At 44.5% G+C, this 20651-nt stretch overlaps 1 protein-coding gene across 2 annotated transcripts; it reads left to right on the top strand.

Moving 5' to 3' along the window:
- The first annotated feature begins 1025 nt into the window (after nt 1-1025).
- nrde2 (NRDE-2, necessary for RNA interference, domain containing) lies at nt 1026-16761 on the top strand. 2 transcript variants are annotated; one of them, XM_021585127.3, is made up of 15 exons: nt 1026-1166; nt 1673-1789; nt 2385-2487; nt 2802-2999; nt 3732-3875; nt 7378-7867; nt 8053-8461; nt 11872-12005; nt 13352-13475; nt 13644-13816; nt 13940-14329; nt 14569-15545; nt 15708-15849; nt 16103-16174; nt 16300-16761. In XM_021585127.3, the coding sequence occupies exons 2-15, from the start codon at nt 1729-1731 to the stop codon at nt 16423-16425; spliced, it is 3543 nt and encodes a 1180-aa protein (XP_021440802.3). In that variant the 5' UTR covers nt 1026-1166; nt 1673-1728; the 3' UTR covers nt 16426-16761. The 2 variants fall into 2 exon arrangements, with proteins under 2 accessions (XP_021440802.3, XP_090077181.1); XM_090221055.1 differs by having other exon boundaries at nt 1032-1166; nt 2805-2999.
- The last annotated feature ends 3890 nt before the right edge of the window (nt 16762-20651 follow it).

Genomic DNA, 20651 nt, shown 5'->3' with positions numbered 1-20651 from the left:
GTTGATATACTCTCCAAGAGTGTCTCAGGGGAGTTGGGATATACAAAAAAAATTAACATTTCCAATTCACATATGCATATAATACTCACTTGTAGCCTACATATGTGAAATAGGACAAATATAAGCACTCACCAAATGTGTTTATTTATTATTTCATACAGACAGTATCTGACACTTACTGGTACAAGTACTCCTACTCATATATTAATACATTTGGATTTGACCAGCCATTCCTTGAGTTATTGTTGCATTGGAGATAAGCAACACCAGACAGAGTATTAAAAAGAAAAAGTGCACGTAAGATGTTGTTGGTAGAATAGCTGGCATTCCATCATCACTTCATGATAACTGAAGCTATGAAATGTGCATTACATTATTACTTTAAAAACAAAATAGGCCGATGGTGATAATCGGACAATAAGAGATTTATTTAGGCTAGCCTATTTGTCATATTGAATTAATATTCACTACCCAATATCATTCATTGACAAAATGACGAATAATGTAGTTTTATAGTTGGCCTGTTTGGCTATAAAACTGATGAAAATTACATATTTATTTCCAATGTTTTTGCAAACTCAGAATCAACTTGTTTTCAGCATTTGTCATGAAATCCGAAATATATAAGGAGCATTCCTTCAGGGGATCACTATTCAATATCTATAGCCAATATTTTAAATTCTGCATGCTGTTTTGTGATTATAGAAAAACTAAACCCTAATAAGGTATATTTACAACCAAAACAGTAAATACAAAAATCTGTAAATGATTGACATACATAGGCACAAAATAAGTTGTGACATTGGCTTTGGTCATGTGGCCAACAGTGCAGCTGTAGTATAATTCGACAGATTCCGGTCTGTCCAGTGACTCCTCACTGCATACCGTGCCTATGAATATACAGGTTTCTGATGCGCTCGAGCTGGAACATGGCGCTCTACTTTATGCAACGCACTGTTTTATCTCTGCGGAAGAATACTCAAAAACACTGGCCAGTGTCTGTTGACGCTGGAGAAATTGCAGTTATTTTTGAGACGGCGCTTCTCATTGGATACAGTGGACCTGCAATATTCTGCCCATTGTACGGGAGCCCACGATTGGCTACGTTGGATCTGCAATGCGTCAAACAATGGCGCCTAATATTACCTGAGTAGTTTAGGAAAACGGTATGGCCGGACAGTCTACTTTGTATCACAGAGCATTTTGTAATACTATAGTTATTGCTGTCGACAAGACGTTTCTTTCAGTCTGTCTAGTTCCTCAAAATCATACATCCTGATCTGGCAGGGGCTCGATTGGAGTTTTTTTTGGGAGGAATGGTGGGGATCGGCGATTGGTTAACGCAAGCATGCACGGAACTATTTCCTTTTAGTCGCGGAATTGAAAATGACAGGTGTATCAATCAGGGAATATACAATTAAAATATTAGAAATCCTGTGCTGATTGAGTCTATTTTGTGAATTAAACTACTGCATTCAAACAGAGATTTACTTTTAGGCAATAATCTCGCAGTCTGCAACAATATGTCCCAGGCATAATCACGGTTTAATCAGTCTATGAAAGTGTGTTTGTGTGCTCATACTCAATCATACAATTTGCATTCAAGAGAACAGGATTTTAGCAGCCTAAAATTATGCGATTCCTAAAATTCTACCTCTCCAACAAACCACAGGCGCGTTCGAGATTACGTCATATTCATGCGACTGTTTACACGCAGAGGCTATCAACATGGCACTATTTCCAGCTTTTGCAGGATTATCAAATACAAAAGCTGAGATTGCACCTAAAGGTAAGACCCACAAATGTTTATTTATGTTTAGTGGATGTGTTAGCCACCGTTCTGTGACGGCTTTTCAAAGAGAGATCTAGTGAAATTAAACGTAAGTGCAACGTTCCTGCTTGAAAGTGTCAGTGTCCTAGTTTTACTAGCTTGTTAGCTTCATTGGTCACACCACAATTATACTATAGCTAGCTAAGTGTCTCTGCTCGTAACATAACATCCCCCAAAATATGCATCCATAGCTATAATTTGATAAACATTAACGTTAGTTACTCAGTGGTGTGGCCAGGTGAATAAGCATGATAAACAATTTACCCACACTCACTTACTGTAGGTCAGCAGTGCATTGGCCCATCGGGCCCTCACCATAACCTTAATCTAACCAAAAAGGTGTACTATATCATGTCCTTATAAAATTAAACTCTAAACCCATTGGCACAATGCGATATGACAACTCTTTGACATAGAACTATCTTTAGTGCATTTACTGTATCAGTGGGCTTCTTTCTGAAAAAAGCTGTCGCCAAACCTGATTAATTATTGTGCATAAAAGCCCTAGAGAACTGATTGCGATTGATTTGACATTCCTCTTCTCTCTCCTCAGAACTAGAATGGCTGAACAATCAAAGTTTCCGCACTGATGACGCTCTCTCTCTTCACCAACGAGCCACTGAGAAAGCCAACGAAACACAATCGGCAGAAACAAGGTGTTATTATCATGTGTTTAATCGTTATTCAATTATTTCCCTTTCACTGTGACTCAATAGTATTACATGCTCCATTGTACAGGAGACAGGATAAGGCATTCTGCCCATTTGAGAAGCACTGGAGGTTTTATTGAGTAGCTTTGAATTTTACTACACAATCTTGTTTTTATTACACAATTATAAGAAGTTTACCTCCAAATATCTTATACTTTTGTGGGATGATATGATCTCAGCATTGACGTGGTGGTAGTTTCACCCCAAAATCAACAGCTTGTGATATTTGTACTTATATGTATACTACTAACATTTCTCAGCAGACACGTTATACCAGAGAGGGAGGATAAGAATGATGTCCAATCCAACAAGAAGAAAAAGAAGGAGAAGAAGAAGAAGAAGAAAAAGAAGAAGCACAAGAAGAAGAGTGGAGAACCCTCTCCAGCAAGCAGTGGCTCAGATTCGGATACTATCTACCCCAGTGACCTCCTAAAAAAGGCTGAGAGCACTCCTCCCAGGTATGACCTCACTCATTTTGTTCCCAGTGAGACCCAGGATACATGCTCTAATAGGAATATATATGATCAGTTTCGCAATTTATGTCATAATGAATAAGAGTATTTGGACAGGGGGGGGGGGGTTGATCCTAGACCAGCACTCCTACCGTAAGATGCTTTTTGAATACTTGCCCATGGCTGGTATTACTGTAGTAGTTGTTCTGTTTCAGGGTTTAAGTGTTTCCAGGTAGGGAGATTCATTGTCCGTGGCTCAGTGCGTTAGGGGAGGTATACTCTGGGGGTCTTGGCTGACTGCCAGTTGGAGTAGCTCTTCTTGACTCAGACTCTGAATTTAACTGCGACAGCAAGCCTGGTGGTCTCTGAGCTGCCAATGAAATTACCCCCCACCCGTACTCTTACCCTAACCCTAACTTTGGCTCCTCCATAGGAGACTTGTGTGACTTATCCTTCAAGCTACAGTCAAATTATCCTAATGTTGCCATTATTTTTTATCTGTATTGCACTGGCAATATTTAACGACTAATCTGTTACTGCACTGTCAATGTTTAACGATTATGTCTGTTTTATGAAAAGCTTTCTTATCAATTTCCATTATGGCATCATGTTTGTGTCACCACTAACCCTATATTGTCTTTTGTGCCAATCATGAAAACGCTGACTCGCTACCTCACCCACCCCTCTTTAGAGGTGTGGCCTATACTCTTCATTGATCCTGACTATCTCTGTCTGTAGTGAGGAGGTTCAGTTTCAGGTGGAGGGGTCTTATGTGTGGTTGGATGACCTCCAGACCCCCACCGATCAGCCCTTCTGCGTGGACAGGAGAGCAGACCGTGCCAACTGGGAGTACAAATCACTTTACAGAGGAGATATCGCTAGGTAGGTAACCTTCCTTCCCCCTCCGCTGCACCACCTTCCACCCTCCGCCTCCCCACTCTAACACCCCTCACCTCTGCACCACCACCATTACTGCCATCTCAGCTCTGGTGTAGCTGTCCGTCAGCCATCATCAACCCACTCTTACCCTGTCCACACCACTGAGCTGGACAAAGCTGAGATATACCTCACTGGCCTGGCTGCGCATCCACCACTGTCGATGGACTCGCACTGGAAAGGACAATGCGAAAATAACCGTACGGTTCAGGTTGGCACGATATTGTTGCAAGGGTATCTGTTGGCCAGCAGTGTTTAGTTTACCCCCCTGCCTGGTTCTGCTCCCAATGCAAGGTCAATCAGAGAGTGAGTCAGTCAGCTCCATTACAGTACACATCATCACACGTGAGCTTGGGTGGCCAGAGGGTGGAGTTGGGGGGGTGATAATAAAAGCTGCACAGAGTTTTGTGTCTGTAGCGCTGCAGTAATCCAACTCTCACAGGTGGTTTTACTACTTCAGCACTCTGACTGCCCTCAGCCTGCAGTCACAGTCAGGGTGCTGAAATCAAAGCTTTTAACTGCTATAAATTCCTTCCTTCCTGTCAGAGCGCACTCTATGCCCTACATACTTAGTGAGTTGAATAATGACGTGCCTAGGATGTACGCTCACAGTGGGGTATATATTGTTGCCATATGTACAGTGCATTCGGGAAAGTATTCAGACCCCTTTTCCACATTTTGTTACATTACAGCCTTATTCTAAAATTTATTAAATAGTTTTTTCCCCTCATCAATCTACACACAAATCCCCACAAATTATTTTGTGCAAATGTATTATAACCCCGCCCCCTCCGGAAATATCACATTTCCATAAGTATTCAGACCCTTTACTCTGTACTTTGTTGAAGCACCTTTGGCAGCGGTTACAGCCTTGAGTCTTCTTGGGTATGATACTACAAGCTTGGCACACCTGTATATGTGGAGTTTCTCCCATTCTTCTCTGCAGATCTTCTCAAGCTTTGTCAGGTTGGATGGGGAGCATCGCTGCACAGCTATTTTCAGTTTGCTCTGGCTGGGACCACTCAAGGACATTTAAAGACTTGTCACGAAGCCACTCCTGCATTGTCTTGTTTGTGTGCTTAGGGTCGTTGTCTTGTAGGAAGGTGAATCTTCACCCCAGTCTGAGGTCCTGATCAGTCTGGAGCAGGTTTTCATCAAGGATCTCTCTGTACTTTGCTCCGTTCATCTTTCCCTCGATCCTGACTAGTCTCCCAGTCCCTGCTGCTGAAAAACATCCCCACAGCATGATGATGCTGCCACCACCATGCTTCACCATAGGGATGGCGCCAAGTTTCCTCTAGATGTGACACTTGACATTCAGGCCAAAGAGTTGAATCTTAGTTTCATCAGACCAGAGAATCTGGTTTCTCATAGTCTGAGAGTCCTTTAGGTGCCTTTTGCTAAACTCCAAGCAGGCTGCCATGAGCCTTTTACTGAGGAGTGGTTTCCGTCTGGCCACTGTACCATAAAGGCCTGATTGGTGGAGTGCTGCAGAGATGGTTGTCTTTCTGGAAGGTTCTCCCATCTCCACAGAAGAACTCTGGAGCTCCATCAGAGTTATCATCGGGTTCAAGGCCCTTCTCCCCCGATTGCTCAGTTTGGCCGGGCGGCCAGCTCTCGGAAGAGTCTTGGTGGTTCCAAAGTTCTTCCATTTAAGAATGATGGAGGCCACTGTGTTCTTGGGAAACTTCAATGCTGCAGACATTTTTTTGGTACCCTTCCTCAGATCTGTGCCTCAACACAATCCTGTCTTGGAGCTCTACGGACAATTCATTCGACCTCATGGCTTGGTTTTTGCTCTGACATGCACTGTCAATTTTAGAATAATGCCTGAATAAGGTCTGAATACTTTCCGAATGCACTGTACACTATATGGACACCCCTTCATATTAGAGGATTTGGCTATTTCAGCCACACCAGGTGTAAAGTCCAGCACACAGCCATGCAATCTCCATAAACAAACATTGGCAGTAGAATGGCCTCACTGAAGAGCTCATTGACTTTCAACGTGGCACTGTCATAGGATGCCACCTTTTCCAACAAGTCAGTCAAATTTCTGCTCTGCTAGAGCTGCCCCGGTCACCCGTAAGTGCTATTATTGTGAAGTGGAAAAGTCTAGTAGCAAACACGGCTCAGCCGCAAAGTAGTAGGCCACACAAGCTCACAGAACGGCACAGGCGAGTGCTTAAGCACGTAGCGTTTAAAAATGGTCTGTCCTCAGTTGCAACACTCACTACCGAGTTCGAAACTGCCTCTGGAAGCAACGTCAGCACAATAACTGTTTGTCGGAAGCTTGATGAAATGGGTTTCCATGGGCGAGCAGCCCAAGCGTCGGGTGGAGGGGTGTAAAGCTCGCAGCCATTGGACTCTGGAGCAGAGGAAGCGCGCTCTCTGGAGTGATGAATCACGTTTCACCACGTGCCAGTCCGACTGATGAATCTGGGTTTGGAGGATGCCAGGAGTACGCAACCTGCCGACTGCATAGTGAATAATGGTTTGGGGCTGTTTTTCATGGTTCAGCCTAGGCCCCTTAGTTCCAGTGAAGGGAAATCTTGACTCTTCAGCATACATGACATTCTTGACATTTCTGTGCTTCCAATTTTGTGGCAATAGTTGGGGAAATGCCCTTTCCTGTTTCAGCATAACAATGCCCTGTGCACAAAGCGAGGTCCATACAGAGATGGTTTGTCGAGATCGGTGTGGAAGAACTTGACTGGCCTGCACAGAGCCCTGACCTCAAGCCCATCTAACACCTTTGGAATGAATTGGAACGCCGACTGCAAGCCAGGCCTAATTGCCCAACATCAGTGCCCGACCTCCCTATTGTATTTATGGCTGAATGGAAGCAAGACCCTGCAGCAATGTTCCAACATCTAGTGGAAAGCCTTCCCAGAAGAGTGGAGGCTGTTATGGCAGCATATGGGGACCAACTCCATATTAAGGCCCATGAGTTTGGAATGAGATGTTCAACGAGGAGGTGTCCACATACCTTTGGTCATGTAGTGTCTTCTTTTAACTCAGTTTGCTTCTGAGTATGGTTGTCTTCATTAGCATATTTCTAAGTGTGTGTCTATATACGTATGCATGTCCACAGAAGCGGTGTAGTAGGACCCACTGATCTTTTTATTAACTGCACAAGGGCAACAAATTGAGTTTCAGATGATGTCGGGTTTAATGTGTAGTCAATACACACACACCACAGCAAGTTAAGTGAAATGTGATCAATATAGCCATGATTGGACTGGTGCTTGGTGTATTGCTGCAGAGGGACTTCCTTTTTGGAGGAGGTCAGGTGACGCAGACAATTCTGTTTATTTCTACTTTTTTCTCTCTTTCTCACCCTGCCCTCCCTTACTGAGTCGCACCCCAGTTCAAAACGCTCTCAATACATTGCTATTTCTCTTTACAGGGATTCTACATATGACTAATGATTGTAATGTCTTTAAAGGTACAAAAGGAAAGGCTCTTCCTCTCTGGGTTTGGACCTGCGGTCTCAGGCCGTGAGCTGGGCTGAGTCTGGCCCAGAGAAGAAGAGAGTGGACAGGAGACAGAGACCCAACCGCTACTTCTCCCCCACCGTCCGCCAGCTGCTGATGTCTGATGGCAAACCCACGCTGCCCAGACCTCCACCAGAGGACACCACAACCACCACCTTACCCTTCATCCCTGTGCCCTCCTGTCTGGAAGGTGAGGCAGAGGGGGGTGGCTCTGCCAAAGGCCAGGGCTCCTGGGTCAACCCCCTGGGGGTGTATGACTCCTCCACGTCCCTGTGGCTCCAGGGGAAGGGGAAGGCGGAGCATGGCAAGGCAGAGGAACAACCTTCTACTCCCAGGGACAATGCAGCCGTCATGCTGGCTGAACGGGTGGAAGACTTCAATAGGAGGCTGAGGGAAACCCCCACAGACACACACACCTGGCTTCAGTTTGTCCTCTTCCAGGTACACTACTCAATGTTAAAACCCCATAATTACACACCACACCAATTAGTCCATTCAAATCACATGAAATTTTACTAGGGCCAAGAGTATTTCCGGGACATTTCAACGTGTCAGGAAAAATTCTAGTCCCTGGCCTGTATCTTGATACAACAAATCACATAATAACTTCCAGAACTGTATTACAGGACGAGGTAGCTGGGGCGCCTGGGGTGTTTGCTGACATCTCTGAGAATGAGAGCGAGCGGCGGAAGAGGTCAGTGCGGGCCACGCTGGAGAAGAAGGTAGCCATTTTGGATCGAGCAGTGGAGAATAACCCGAGCTGCGTGGAACTGAAGCTGGAGCGACTGCGGCTCTGTAGGGAGCTGTGGGAGCCGGCAGCCCTGCTGAAGGAGTGGAAAAAGCTGGTGTTCCTGCACCCCAACAGTGCCCCCCTGTGGAGGAAGTACCTGCTGTTCATGCAGAGCCACTTCAGTACCTTCTCCGTGTCAAAGGTCAACACGGTATACGGGAAGTGTCTGAGCACGCTGGCGGCGGTGCAGGATGGGAGCATGGTTTCTCACCAGATGCTGCCGGGCACTGATGAACACATGCTGGGTAATGGTCCAAGCCACATACTATATACTTTATATTTAATAATGTTTGCATTAATAACATTAAGAACTTTTCCCCCGAGATAGCTTCTACATTATAGACAGAGGATTACTGAAATGTGCACTAACTCACAAACTTGTTCTGTTTGGTTGTGATGGAAAGTCATTGGTTTTTGCTTTCTCATCTTTTATTCACTGGCTGTACTGCAGAGGGGCTGAGACTTGAGAAGCATTAGCCAATGTAAATATTTGTAGAGGCGAGCAGAGAGCGAGTATTATGGTTCAGGTTTCCCCTTGTCATTGTGTCCTGTCCTGCTGCTGTATTGAACTGTATGTGGTTCATTGTGTATGTTCGGACTGTGTCTGTCACCATGAGAGTTGAAGAGTGGATTAGTTGTCATTCTATTGGAAGTGAAAGCTGCTGTTGTCTCTGCCGGAGTGTGTGCTTGTTTATGTACAGTGTTGTGAAAAAGTATTTGCCCCATTTCTGATTTTCCCTATTTTTGCATATTTTTCAAACTGAAATATCAGATCTTTAACCAAAACCTAATATTAGATAAAGGGAACCTGAGTTTGCAAATAACAAAAAAAGTGCTACTTATTTTATGTATCACATAACAAAGTTATGCAACACCCAATTCCCTGTGTGAAACAGTAATTGCCCCTGTACACCCAAAAACTTACACCATTGAATCATCTGTCCATAAAATATTATTCCAAGAGTCTTGATGATTATTCAGGTGCTTCCAGGTGTTTTTTGGCAAACTTGATTCAACTTTTTGGATGAGATGGGTCCTATTGAGTCTGACGAAACCCAAACACTGCATTCCACTGTATGAACCTCATACCAACGGACAAGCATGGTGGTGGTTTGGGGATGCTTTGCTGCCTCAGGATCTGGACGACTTGCCTAATAGAAGGAACCATGAATTCTGCTCTGTATCAGAGAATTCTACAGGAGAATGTCAGGCAATCCGTCTGTGAGCTGAAGTGCAGCTGGGTGATGCAGCAAGACAATGATCCAAAACACAAAATTAAGTCTACATGAAAATGGTTAAAAAGCAACAAATTTGAAGTTTTGAAATGGCCTAGTCAAAGTCCCGACCTAATCCCAATTGAGATGTTGTGGCAGGATTTGAAACGAGTAGTTCATGCTTGAAAACTCACAGATGTCAATGAGTTACTGCAGTTCTGCATGCAAGAATGGGCCAAAATTCCTCCACAGCGATGCGAGAGACTGGTCAACAACTACAGGAAGCATTTGGTTGCAGTCATTGCAGATAAAGGTGGCACAACCAGTTATTGAGTGTAAGGTGGCAATTACCTTTTCACACAGGGGAATTGAGTGTTGTATAATATTGTTAATTAAATAAAATAAGTATACTCATTTTGGGGTGTTATTTGTAAATTAGGTTTTGTTTGAAGATAGTATTCAGTATAAAAAATATAGAAAATCAGAAAGGGGACAATTCTTTTTCACGGCACTGTATCTCCTTTAAACTCCTTTCAGAAGTCTTTGGTATGGATTTGATGTGGTTATAATCTGTCATGACAGACTAAATTTAATTAATGTGTATCATGATGTCATTGCCAGATGTCTGTGGATGTGGCACAAGGCCTCATTCAGTAGACAAATGTGGAATTGTGCAGCTAGAAATGTCATAAATAGAACTGACAAGATTCCTTTTTCCCAATGACTGACAATTATATATGTTTTATACAGTACACATCTATCTGCAATGTTCTATAACATATTTCATTCTCCTGAACAGACCCCTAAACAGGTTTGTGCTGCGTAATGTTTCTGACCACTGACAGGAGATGAGGAACAGATGGACTAGGGGAGAAGGAGGGTGAGAAAGGGAGAGAGGATCATGGATGTCCACTCCAGTGTCCATGCTGCTGAGCAATGATATGAGTACTACAGTCCTGGACTAGCCTCCTGGCCCTCTGGCATCTGCCCCTCAATTAGCCTAATGAAACTATCATCTAGTTAGACTAGCTGTCCAGTGGTCAGTCTGGGCTGGACATGGAACTGTCTTGTCAGGGCTTTAGCCTGCTGAACAATGATAAGGATGGGATGCACTCCAGGAGCATTTCAAGTACAGCCTTAATTTGATTAAAAATAATGTCAAGGTAATGATAAGGTTTAAACAATCAGAAACAGAAGCGAGGGCCTCACATTCTTTAGCCCAGGGTTTCCCAAACTTGGTCCCACTCAAACAGTCCTATCTGTTGACCACAGCTAACTGTTATGTAAGGGTAGAAAACTTTGTTATGGATTTGATGTTATCCAGCGATGCTTCGATTATTGAAATCACCTGGAATTGTATTGAACATAGTGGAACTATTTAGGTTTATAGATCAACTACTGCAAATCATGGAAAATAGGCTAGCTGTTTCAGGTTCAACCATAGAAAATAGGCTAGCTGTTTCAGGTTCAACCATAGAAAATAGGCTAGCTGTTTCAGGTTCAACCATAGAAAATAGGCTAACTGTTTCAGGTTCAACCATAGAAAATATGCTAGCTGTTTCAGGTTCAACCATAGAAAATAGGCTAGCTGTTTCATGTTCAACCAATGTATGTCATCACTCATGACATCTTTGGTATTCTCAACTAGACCTAATAGATACAAAAGCTCTTCAATTGTTTTACTGTTATAAGATGATGGTCCCAGACTCCCTCTTGTGGTTGAATAGTACATATTCTAGCATATCTGAAGCTGCACTGTGGACGGATCAAACAGTGTGGGAGATGTACGCCGTATGTACTAACATTTGACCATAGCCTCTGCTTACATTGCAGTGTTTGGCATATATCTCCACCTGACCTCTGAGGGAGACTATTTTTGACTGTTTGGTTCCTTTTTGAAAATGCAGACGGTCTCTGTACTGGCAGTACAAGGCAGGTAGCCTGGTCCCAGATCTGTTTGTGCTGTCTTGCCAACCCCTATGGCCATTGACAGCACAAACAGATCTGGGACCAGGTTACAAGTCAGGGCAATGTAACCCCAACTTAAAGGGAACATCTGCAGGAGACGGCTGCATTAATTATAACTTGATAATTATTCAGAATAATGAAGACTACTGTGAGGGGCAATAAAAAGATTTTGAGAAGCTGACCTATCATGTGACCTCAGGGATGTGCAGATTTAATTTGCCTGCTGAATTTTTCATTCAGGGAAGATTATCTATCTGTTATTACTTACAAAAAAAAAAAATCTCACTTTCTTCCTAATCATGCTATTTGTTTCTCTCAAAGTCTGAGGATTTTTCAATTAATTCATCTTTAAGAGCTCATACTAAACTAATGCACACGTGCTGGTTCTAATAGGTGTAACTGAACTGGGTGATCTGTGTGAGGAATTATAATTAATGATGTGGTATTGTATGCTCTCTCCTCTCTCTCTGCAGCAATCTTCCTCCAGCAGTGTCATTTCCTCAGGCAGGCTGGCCACTCAGAGAAAGCTGTGTGTCTGTTCCAGGGCCTACTGGACTTCACCTTCTTCAAACCAGACACTGTCAAGGACCTACCCACCAGACAACAGGTACACACACACACAGTCATTCCCCAAGTTCCTCTGCAAAGAACACACATGTTCCAACACATGTACTCATATACAGCTGGTATCTCCCTCCAGAATAGACTGATGATGAATTGGTGTTACTGTATTGGCTGTTTATCCAAAGCCAGTGCACCAATGCTGTTTGTTTTTTGTCACTGGCATTAAAGCAGTGCTGGGACCCTCTCCACAGAGTGCCCTTCAGACTGGTCTGGGCCTTGTCACTTTACACACTACATGGATACTTTGCTAAGGGTGTTGTTTTAAAATGCATGACCAGGTTTTAATAGAGACCTTTTTCCAGCAGTGGGGCATTCTAATTTGAGAGAACACATAATGGCCTGTTTGCTCTTCTGTCAGAACTGCTGCAGTGGCTCACAGCTCACTGTCCTCCCAGCACCAGCAACATTACATAACGGAAACATAATTCTGAATGTATAATACCTCAAATGAAGCAAGGGCATGTTGCTATGTGTGTGTCCACATGGTAAACACAGCATTAGCTTTTATGAACTGTTTTAATTGATCAGGGTTGTATTTGTTGATGAGAGACCGTCCCTTAACACTATGTCTCTGTTCCAAGGCCTATACTAGCGTAGTACTATAATGAAGCAATATGTATTGGCTATGCATTTCAAGTGGTATGGATAGTGTGGCTATTGGAAAATAGGTCAATTGAGCTTTGTATTGTTAAGATATCACACCATATAGGATTTCTCTACCGAATTTGGAAGTACTCATGCCCAAAGCCCCACGTTCAGAGCCTATCTGTCTTTTGTCTCAGAGACGGTGATATTTAATAAGAATGTAAATGGGTTGGATCCCAACGCTGCCACTAAATCTAACATTACTATATGGATATATAAAAATAATTTAGAAAATGATCCAAGCAATGTGTCCTCCAGAAACGAATGCAGTATTAAACAGGACCACCTTTTATTCCACACTAATGTGTTTCTGCTGTTCTCCATGGAGGTCTGGTCTGCTGATCACTGCAGCACTGTGTGACGGCAGAGAGAGGCATGCACTACCATGGAGGGACTAATTAATTCTACCTAGTTATTGTCCTGCAGGCTTTTCCTGCAGTTCAGTCTGTTGTTCTTCTTGTCAGGAGAACTGCTGACCTCAGCGCAGATGGAGACAACTGCCCATCAACCCATGAATCATGATATGTTTACAAATGATTACATTGTTGAAATACCCAACATTCCCTCTCCTCCACCCTCTGTGTGATTGTACAGTATTTATTACTGTAGTATTGAGGGATTGATATAATTATCTGTGTTGTATTAAACCCTCCCTTTGGCCTTTGCCCCTTTGTGGTCCTTCAGGTGGAGTTCTTTGAGCCATTCTGGGACAGTGGGGAGCCCCGTGTCGGGGAGAGAGGGGCCAGTGGATGGAGAGCCTGGATGACCCAGCAGGAGAGAGGGGGCTGGCTCCAACCCAGTGAACAAGGTTAACAACTTTATAGCCTTGCCTGTACTAAAACCTGTGCTAACACTTTACATGGTTGCTCTTATTTCTGTGTTATAACACTGTAATTACACTAGTAGCACGTTAGGACGTTTTGGCGACGTAAGTCATAGTGTTGTAATGTTAACCTTTGGAACCTCTGTGTGACAGATGATGGAGATGAAGAAGATCAGGAGGAATTGGAGGTGAAGGATAAAACCTGGCCCAAGTGGAGGATCTGGTTGGATGTGGAGACGTCACGCGAGGCCATCCATTGGCTGCCATGGAGGCCGGACAAAACCAAGGGCCAATCGGTGGAGGACTGTGAGGACCCGGACCGACAGGTATTGGCTGTGATTACTGGTGATAGTGGTGCCAAAACTGGGATATATCTACCATTAAAAACTGGGTTCCTACTGTTGCTATTTATGTCTTACCACTTGCCTGCATGTGTGTGTTCTATGTAGGTGCTGTTTGATGACATTGGGCCGTCTATGATCCGACTGGCCCGCCCAGACCTCCAGCTATGTCTTCTTCTGTCCTTCCTGCACTTCCTGGGTCTGCCTGCTGACACTTCCTGTTACAGCGCCCCCTCCTGTAGCCTGCTGCTGGATGATCAGGCTCTACTGGGGGATGTTCACCACCCTGACTCACCACTGACCTCTTATGCCCTCCCTGTTCCTGGGGTCAGCCCCGTGGGTCACATGACCTCACTGCAGGGTGCCAGGAGGGGGGTGGGGCTGTGTAAGCAGGGGGAGGAGTTTGTAGACAACGTGTTCCAGATGGTTCTGCCTCTGTTCTCTGCTCAGGAAAGAGCTGTCCTCTCACTACACTGGATCCAGTATGAGAAGCTCAAGGTAAACCCAGGTTACCCCAGCCATAAGCTTTAGAGCCAGGCAAGCATATGCTCAGCCAAGTTCAATTACTTTGGTAATCGTGAAGGAAATTTAAGTTCATTGTAGTCAGGATGAAATGTACGTATTTTCATTCCATTTTAATGCTGAACTTTGTGTCCTTCCCCCTCTCATTCTCCATTGAGATTCTCCCACTAATGCTCATGTCTCTCCTGTCCTTCCACTCTGTATGTAACATTAAGGTGCTGAGGTGCGTGCGCGGCAGGAACAAGAAGCGTGTGAAATCCCAGGGGAAGAGGAGCAAGCGCCTGGCCAAGCGCCTGCTGAAGGAGCCAGAGAACCGGGGCCGCCTCAGCCTGTGGAGGGAGTACGCCCACCTGGAGTGGCTGCTAGGGAATTTGGACGAGGCCCACAAGGTGTTCGACACAGCCCTGGGACTGGGCGTGGCAGGAGGGCTGGCAGACCCTGCCCTGTGTGACCTCTGCCTGCTCTACGCCCAGCTGGAGGTGGAGGAGGCCTGGCGAAGGGATATGGGCGGGGCAGGGACGACTGTTACGACCGCCATGTCTTCACCAGCGGTCTATATCCTCACCAAGCTAGCAGAGGGTAGTTCATATGCCCCCTTCTTGGGACAGTTGGCTCCAGTGGCTGTGCTGAAGGCCAGGAAGGCCTATGAGCAGGCTGTGGTGAGCTCCCTGCCTGGGCAGGAGGAAGGGGCCGTGGGGCAGGGGCAATCCAAGAAGTCCAGGCAGGTCAAAGGTCTGGTGGGGTGTTACGCCCTATTCCAGTACCTGACTGTGGGGGTTGATGCTGCTGATGCTGTCTACAACCTGGCCAGAAAGAGGCTGGAGCAACACTCCAGTATGTCAGCCCAGGAGTCAGCTAGCAGTGAAGTAATGTGTGACATACAGACACTGAGCTCTGTCTCAGAGTGTGAGGCCCTGGCTGTCCAGCAGGTGGCGCTGCTGCGCTACCACACCAGCACCAACGTGTACCCACTTAGCCATATCAGACTGGCGCTGACCTCGGCCCTGGCCCACTTTGCCTCCAGCACTTCTCTGTGGCAGTTGTATGTGCAGGTGGAGAACCGCTACCATAGCGCTGGCAGGGCTCGCCGCTTCTTCCACAGCGTGACCAAGGCTAGTGCCAGTGTCGTGCCACGCCTGTTCGCCATCAGCGCAGAGCAGCAAAGGAAGCAGCTAGTGGACTCTGTTCAGAGGTGAGAACACTGAAGATGAAGGCTCTAATCAGTATCACTTAATCTAATAATGTCAATAACAAGACACACAAACACAAAAAGGGAATAGAACTACTGTAGTAGCTCACATTTAGATTCATTTCGTGGATGTTTTTTCATGAGTTATTGTTTTCTTCTTGGCAGGTCTGATTGCTATGGTGACACCCTCTCCAGCCTGCCAGAGAACGGCCTGAGCAACCGTATCCGCTCGCTGTTTGAGAATGCCATAGCAACAGAGCACGGGGTCCACTGTCCGTTGCTGTGGAGGATGTACATGAACTTCCTGGTAAAAAGATGCCTCTTTAAAACATGAACTTCCTGTTAAGACACCTCTTTAAAACACCCTTAAATCATTGCAGTTATCAGAACCTCAGGTTTGTTCCAACAGCCGAGGGATGAAGGAGACTTGGAAGTATTGCTGAAGCTGGTGTTTTGTTGTGTTGTAGCTAACGTCAGGTGTTTTATTGTGTGTTGTAGCTGACATCTGGTGTGTTGTTGTGTGTTGTAGCTGACGTCTGGTGTTTTGTTGTATGCTGTAGGTGTCAGAGGGGAAGGTGGAGAAGGGAAGAGGTATCTTCTACAAGGCTCTACAGGACGTCCCATGGGCAAAGGTGGGCACAGTGACCGATGAAATTATTAAACAGTGATAATTAGTTAGCTCTTTGGTGTGTTTTGGTCACAATATATGACATGGTTTCTGACGTGTGTGTGTGTGCTCACGTGTGTCCATCCAAAGGGTTTATACATGGACGCGGTGCAACTCTTCCCTGAGCACGTGCAGGAGTTCCTGGACCTGATGACCGAGAAGGAGCTCAGACTGAGGGTTCCCATGGAGGAGGTGGACATACTGCTGGAGGACTGAGGCTCTAAAACCCTTCCCACAGTGCACTGGGGCCTGGCTTCCTCAGACACTCCACTGTGGATACCCGAAGTTGTGCACTGACCAATAGAACAACCAAGTGTCCTCATGAAGAAGACCATTTTACTTTTCAAACAGACGTGTGAATAAATGATGTTACACTTATTAATGTTAATTCAATATTGTGATGGATTGCAAAATCCATATTTTTATATTTCCAGCTTTTTATGGATTCTTAATCCATATTTTGATTAACATAATATCCTATTTTTCTGTCAAAGATTTGTTTTGAATTTTTTTTTTTTTTTTATGGACTGAAATAAATGTTTTGTTTCCCAATACTGGCCTATCAACCTTTATTTAAGAATGAGCTCTGAGCTTTCAGACAATGTGAACCCTGAGGGATGCTTGTGTGCATTTCCTGCGTGGATAACGACATCATCACAGCTTAACAGTGTGGAAAGGAGCACACCTGAGTGTACACTTCAGAGCCCGGAAGAAGAGAGGAAACACACGAGGGTAGAGAAGCTTTGTATAGTCTTTTTAATGATTGTCCTTCAGAGTAGTAGAGCATCTACTCTGGCTGTCTCGGGTGAGTGATGCTTCTGATGACCTTGAACCTATGATGATTTTCCTCTGTCAGTTTACTGGATTGGCCTCGATCTACTACATACTACTCAGGCTATGATGTAATATTTCATTAGTGAAATATACAACGCCTTCGGAAAGTATTTAGACCCCCTTGATTTTTCCCACATATTGTTCGGTTACAGTCTTATTCTAAAATGGATTTAATTGTTTTTTTCCCTCATCAATTTACACACAATATCCCATAATGACAAAGCAAAAGCAGGCTTTTATACATTTTGGCATATAAAAAACTGAAATCACATTTACATAAGTATTCAGACCCCTTACTCAGTACTTTGTTGAAGCACCTTTGGCTGTAATTACAGCCTCAAGTCTTAGGTATGACGCTACAAGCTTGGCACACCTGTATTTGGGGAGTTTCTCCCATTTTTCTCTGCAGATCCTCTCAAGCTCTGTCTGGTTGGATGGGGAGTATTGCTGCACAGCTATTTTCAGGTCTCTCCAGAGATGTTCGATCGGGTTCAAGTACAAGCTCTGGCTGGGCCACTCAAGGGAATTCAGAGACTTATCCTGAAGCCACTCCTGCATTGGTTGTGTGCTTAGGGTCGTTGTCCTGTTGGAAGGTGAACCTTCACCCCAGTCTGAGGTCCTGAGCAGGTTTTCATCAAGGAGCTCTGTGCTTTGTTCTGTTCATCTTTGCCTCCATCTTGACTTGTCTCCCAGTCCCTGCTGCTGAAAAACATCCCCACAGTATGATGCTGCCACAACCATGCTACACCATAGGGATGGTGCCAGGTTACTCCAGAACTGACACTTGGCATTCAGGCCAAAGAGTTCAATCTTGGTTTCATCAGACCAGAGAATCTTGTTTCTCATGGTCTGAGAGTCCTTTAGATGCCTTTTACTGAGGAGTGGCTTCCGTCTGGCCGCTACCATAAAAGGCCTGATTGGTAGAGTGCTGCAGAGATGGTTGCCCTCCTGGAAGGTTCTCCCATCTCCACAGAGGAACTCTGGTGCTCTGTCAGAGTGACCATCGGGTTCTTGGTCACCTCCCTGACCAAGGCCCTTCTCCCCCGACTGCTGAGTTTGGCTGGGTGGCCAGCTCTCGGAAGAGTCTTGGTGGTTCCAAACTTTTTCCATTTAAGAATGATGGAGGCCGCTGTGTTCTTGGGAACCTTCAATACTGCACAATCTTGTCTTGGAACTCTACAGACAATTCCTTCGACCTCATTGCTTGGTTTTGGCTCTGACGTGCACTGTCAACTGTGGGACCTTATGTAGACAGTTGTGTGCCTTTCCAAATCATGTCCAATCAATTGAATTTACCACAGGTGGACTCCAATCAAGTTGTAGAAACATCTCAAGGATGATCAATGGAAACAGAATGCGCCTGAGCTCATTTTCGAATCTCATAGCAAAGGGTCTGAATTATTACAGTACCAGTCAAAAGTTTTAGAAAACCCATCAGAGTCCCTGGGTTCGCGCCCAGGCTCTGTTGTAACCGGCCGCGACCGGGAGGTCCGTGAGGCGACGCACAATTGGCCTAGCGTCGCCCGGGTTAGGGAGGGCTTGGTCGGTAGGGGTGTCCTTGTCTCATCGCGCACCAGCGACTCCTGTGGCGGGCTGGGTGCAGTGTGCGCTAACCAAGGTGGCCAGGTGCACGGTGTTTCCTCCGGCGCATTGGTGCGGCTGGCTTCCGGGTTGGATGCGCCCGTACGGGAGTTGTAGCGATGAGATAAGATAGTAGCTACTACAACAATTGGATACCACGAAATTGGGGAGAAAAAGGGGTAAAATGAAAAAAATAAAATAAAAAAGTTTTAGAAAACCTACTCATTCAATGGTTTTTCTTTAATTTTTTACTATTTTCTACATTGTAAAATAAATAGCGAAGACACAACTATGAAATAACATATGGAATCATGTAGTTACCAAAAAAGTATTAAACATATTTTATATTTGAGATTCTTCAAAATAGCCACCCTTTGCCTTGATGACAGCTTTGCACACACTTGGCAATCTCTCAACCAGCTTCACCTGGAATGCTTTCCCAACAGTCTTGAAAGAGTTCCCACATATGGTAAGCACTTGTTGGCTGCTTTTCCTTCACTCTGCGGTCAAACACATCCCAAACCATCTCAATTGGGTTGAGGTCGGGTGATTTGTGGAGGCCACGTCATCTGATGCATCACTCTACTTCTTGATCAAATAGCCCTTACACAGCCTGGAGGTGTGTTGGGTCATTATCCTGTTGAAAATCAAATGATAGTCCGACTAAGCGGCAAACAGATGGAATGGCGTATTGCTGCAGAATGCTGTGGTAGCCATGCTGGTTAAGTGTGCGTTTTAATTATAAATAAATCACAGACAATGTCACCAGCAAAGCACCCCCACACCATCACACCTCCTCTTCAATGCTTCACGGTGAGAACCACACATGCAGAGATCATCCGTTCACCAACTCTGCGTCTCACAAAGACATGGCGGTTGGAACAAAAAATATCAAATTTGGACTCATTAGACCAAAGGACAGATTTCCACCGGCCTAATGTCCATTGCTCATGTTTCTAGGCCCAAGAAAGTCTCTTCTTATTATTGGTGTCCTTTAGTAGTGGTTTCTTTGCAGCAATTCGACCATGAAGGCCTGATTCACACAGTCTCTGAACAGTTGAGTTTGAGATGTGTCTGTCACTTGAACTCTGTGAAGCATTTTTTTGGGCTGCAATTTCTGAGGCCGGTAACTCTAATGAATTTATCCTCTGCAGCAGAGGTAACTCTGGATCTTCCTTTCCTGTGGTGGTCCTCATGAGAGCCAGTTTCATCATAACGCTTGATGGTTTTGCGATTGTACTTGAAACTTTCAAAGTTTTTGAAATTTTCTGTATTGACTGACCTTCATGTCTTAAAGTAATGATGGACTGTCATTTCTCTTTGCTAATTTGATCTGTTCTTGCCATAATATGGATTTTTACCAAATAGGGCTGTCTTCTGTATACCACCCCTACCTTGTCACAACACAACTGATTGGCTCAAATGCATTAAGAAGGAAAGAAATTCCACAAATCAACTTTTAACAAGGCACACCAGTTAATTTAAATACATTCCAGGTGAGTACGTCATGAAGCTGGTTGAGAGAATGCCAAGAGTTTGGAAAGCTGTCATCAAGGCAAAGGGTGGGTACTTTGAAGAATCTCAAATCTCAAATATTTAGATTTGTTTAACACTTTATTGGTTACTACAGTTGAAGTTGGAAGTTTACATACACCTTAACCAAACATATTTAAACTCAGTTTTTCACAATTTGTGACGTTTAATCCTTGTAAAAATGCCCTGCCTTAGGTCAGTTAGGATCACCACTTTATTTTAAGAATGTGAAATGTCAGAATAATAGTTGAGAGAATGATTTATTTAGCTTTTAATTCTTTCATCACATTCCCAGTGGGTCAGAAGTTTACATACACTGAATTAGTATTTGGTAGCATTGCCTTTAAATTGTTTAACTTGGGTCAAACATTTTGGGTAGCCTTCCACAAGCTTCCCACAAAAAGTTGGGTGAATTTTGGCCCATTCCTCCTGACAGAGCTGGTCTAACTGAGTCAGGTTTGTAGGCCTCCTTGCTCACAAACACTTTTTCAGTT

This window comes from Oncorhynchus mykiss, chromosome 25, assembly GCF_057628025.1.
Source record: "Oncorhynchus mykiss isolate SJ-2025 chromosome 25, ASM5762802v1, whole genome shotgun sequence".
Classification (NCBI taxonomy): Eukaryota; Metazoa; Chordata; class Actinopteri; order Salmoniformes; family Salmonidae; genus Oncorhynchus; species Oncorhynchus mykiss.
The sequence above is the reverse complement of the archived record's forward strand: the minus strand, read 5'-3'. Positions and strand labels throughout refer to the sequence as shown.

Coding starts and splice junctions, on each gene's coding strand:
- nrde2 (XM_021585127.3), top strand. CDS start 1,729: ATGGCACTATTTCCAGCTTTTGCAGGATTATCAAATACAAAAGCTGAG. Junction 3,000..3,731: donor GCTGAGAGCACTCCTCCCAG/GTATGACCTCAC, acceptor CTCTGTCTGTAG/TGAGGAGGTTCAGTTTCAGG. Junction 13,476..13,643: donor GCTCCAACCCAGTGAACAAG/GTTAACAACTTT, acceptor TCTGTGTGACAG/ATGATGGAGATGAAGAAGAT.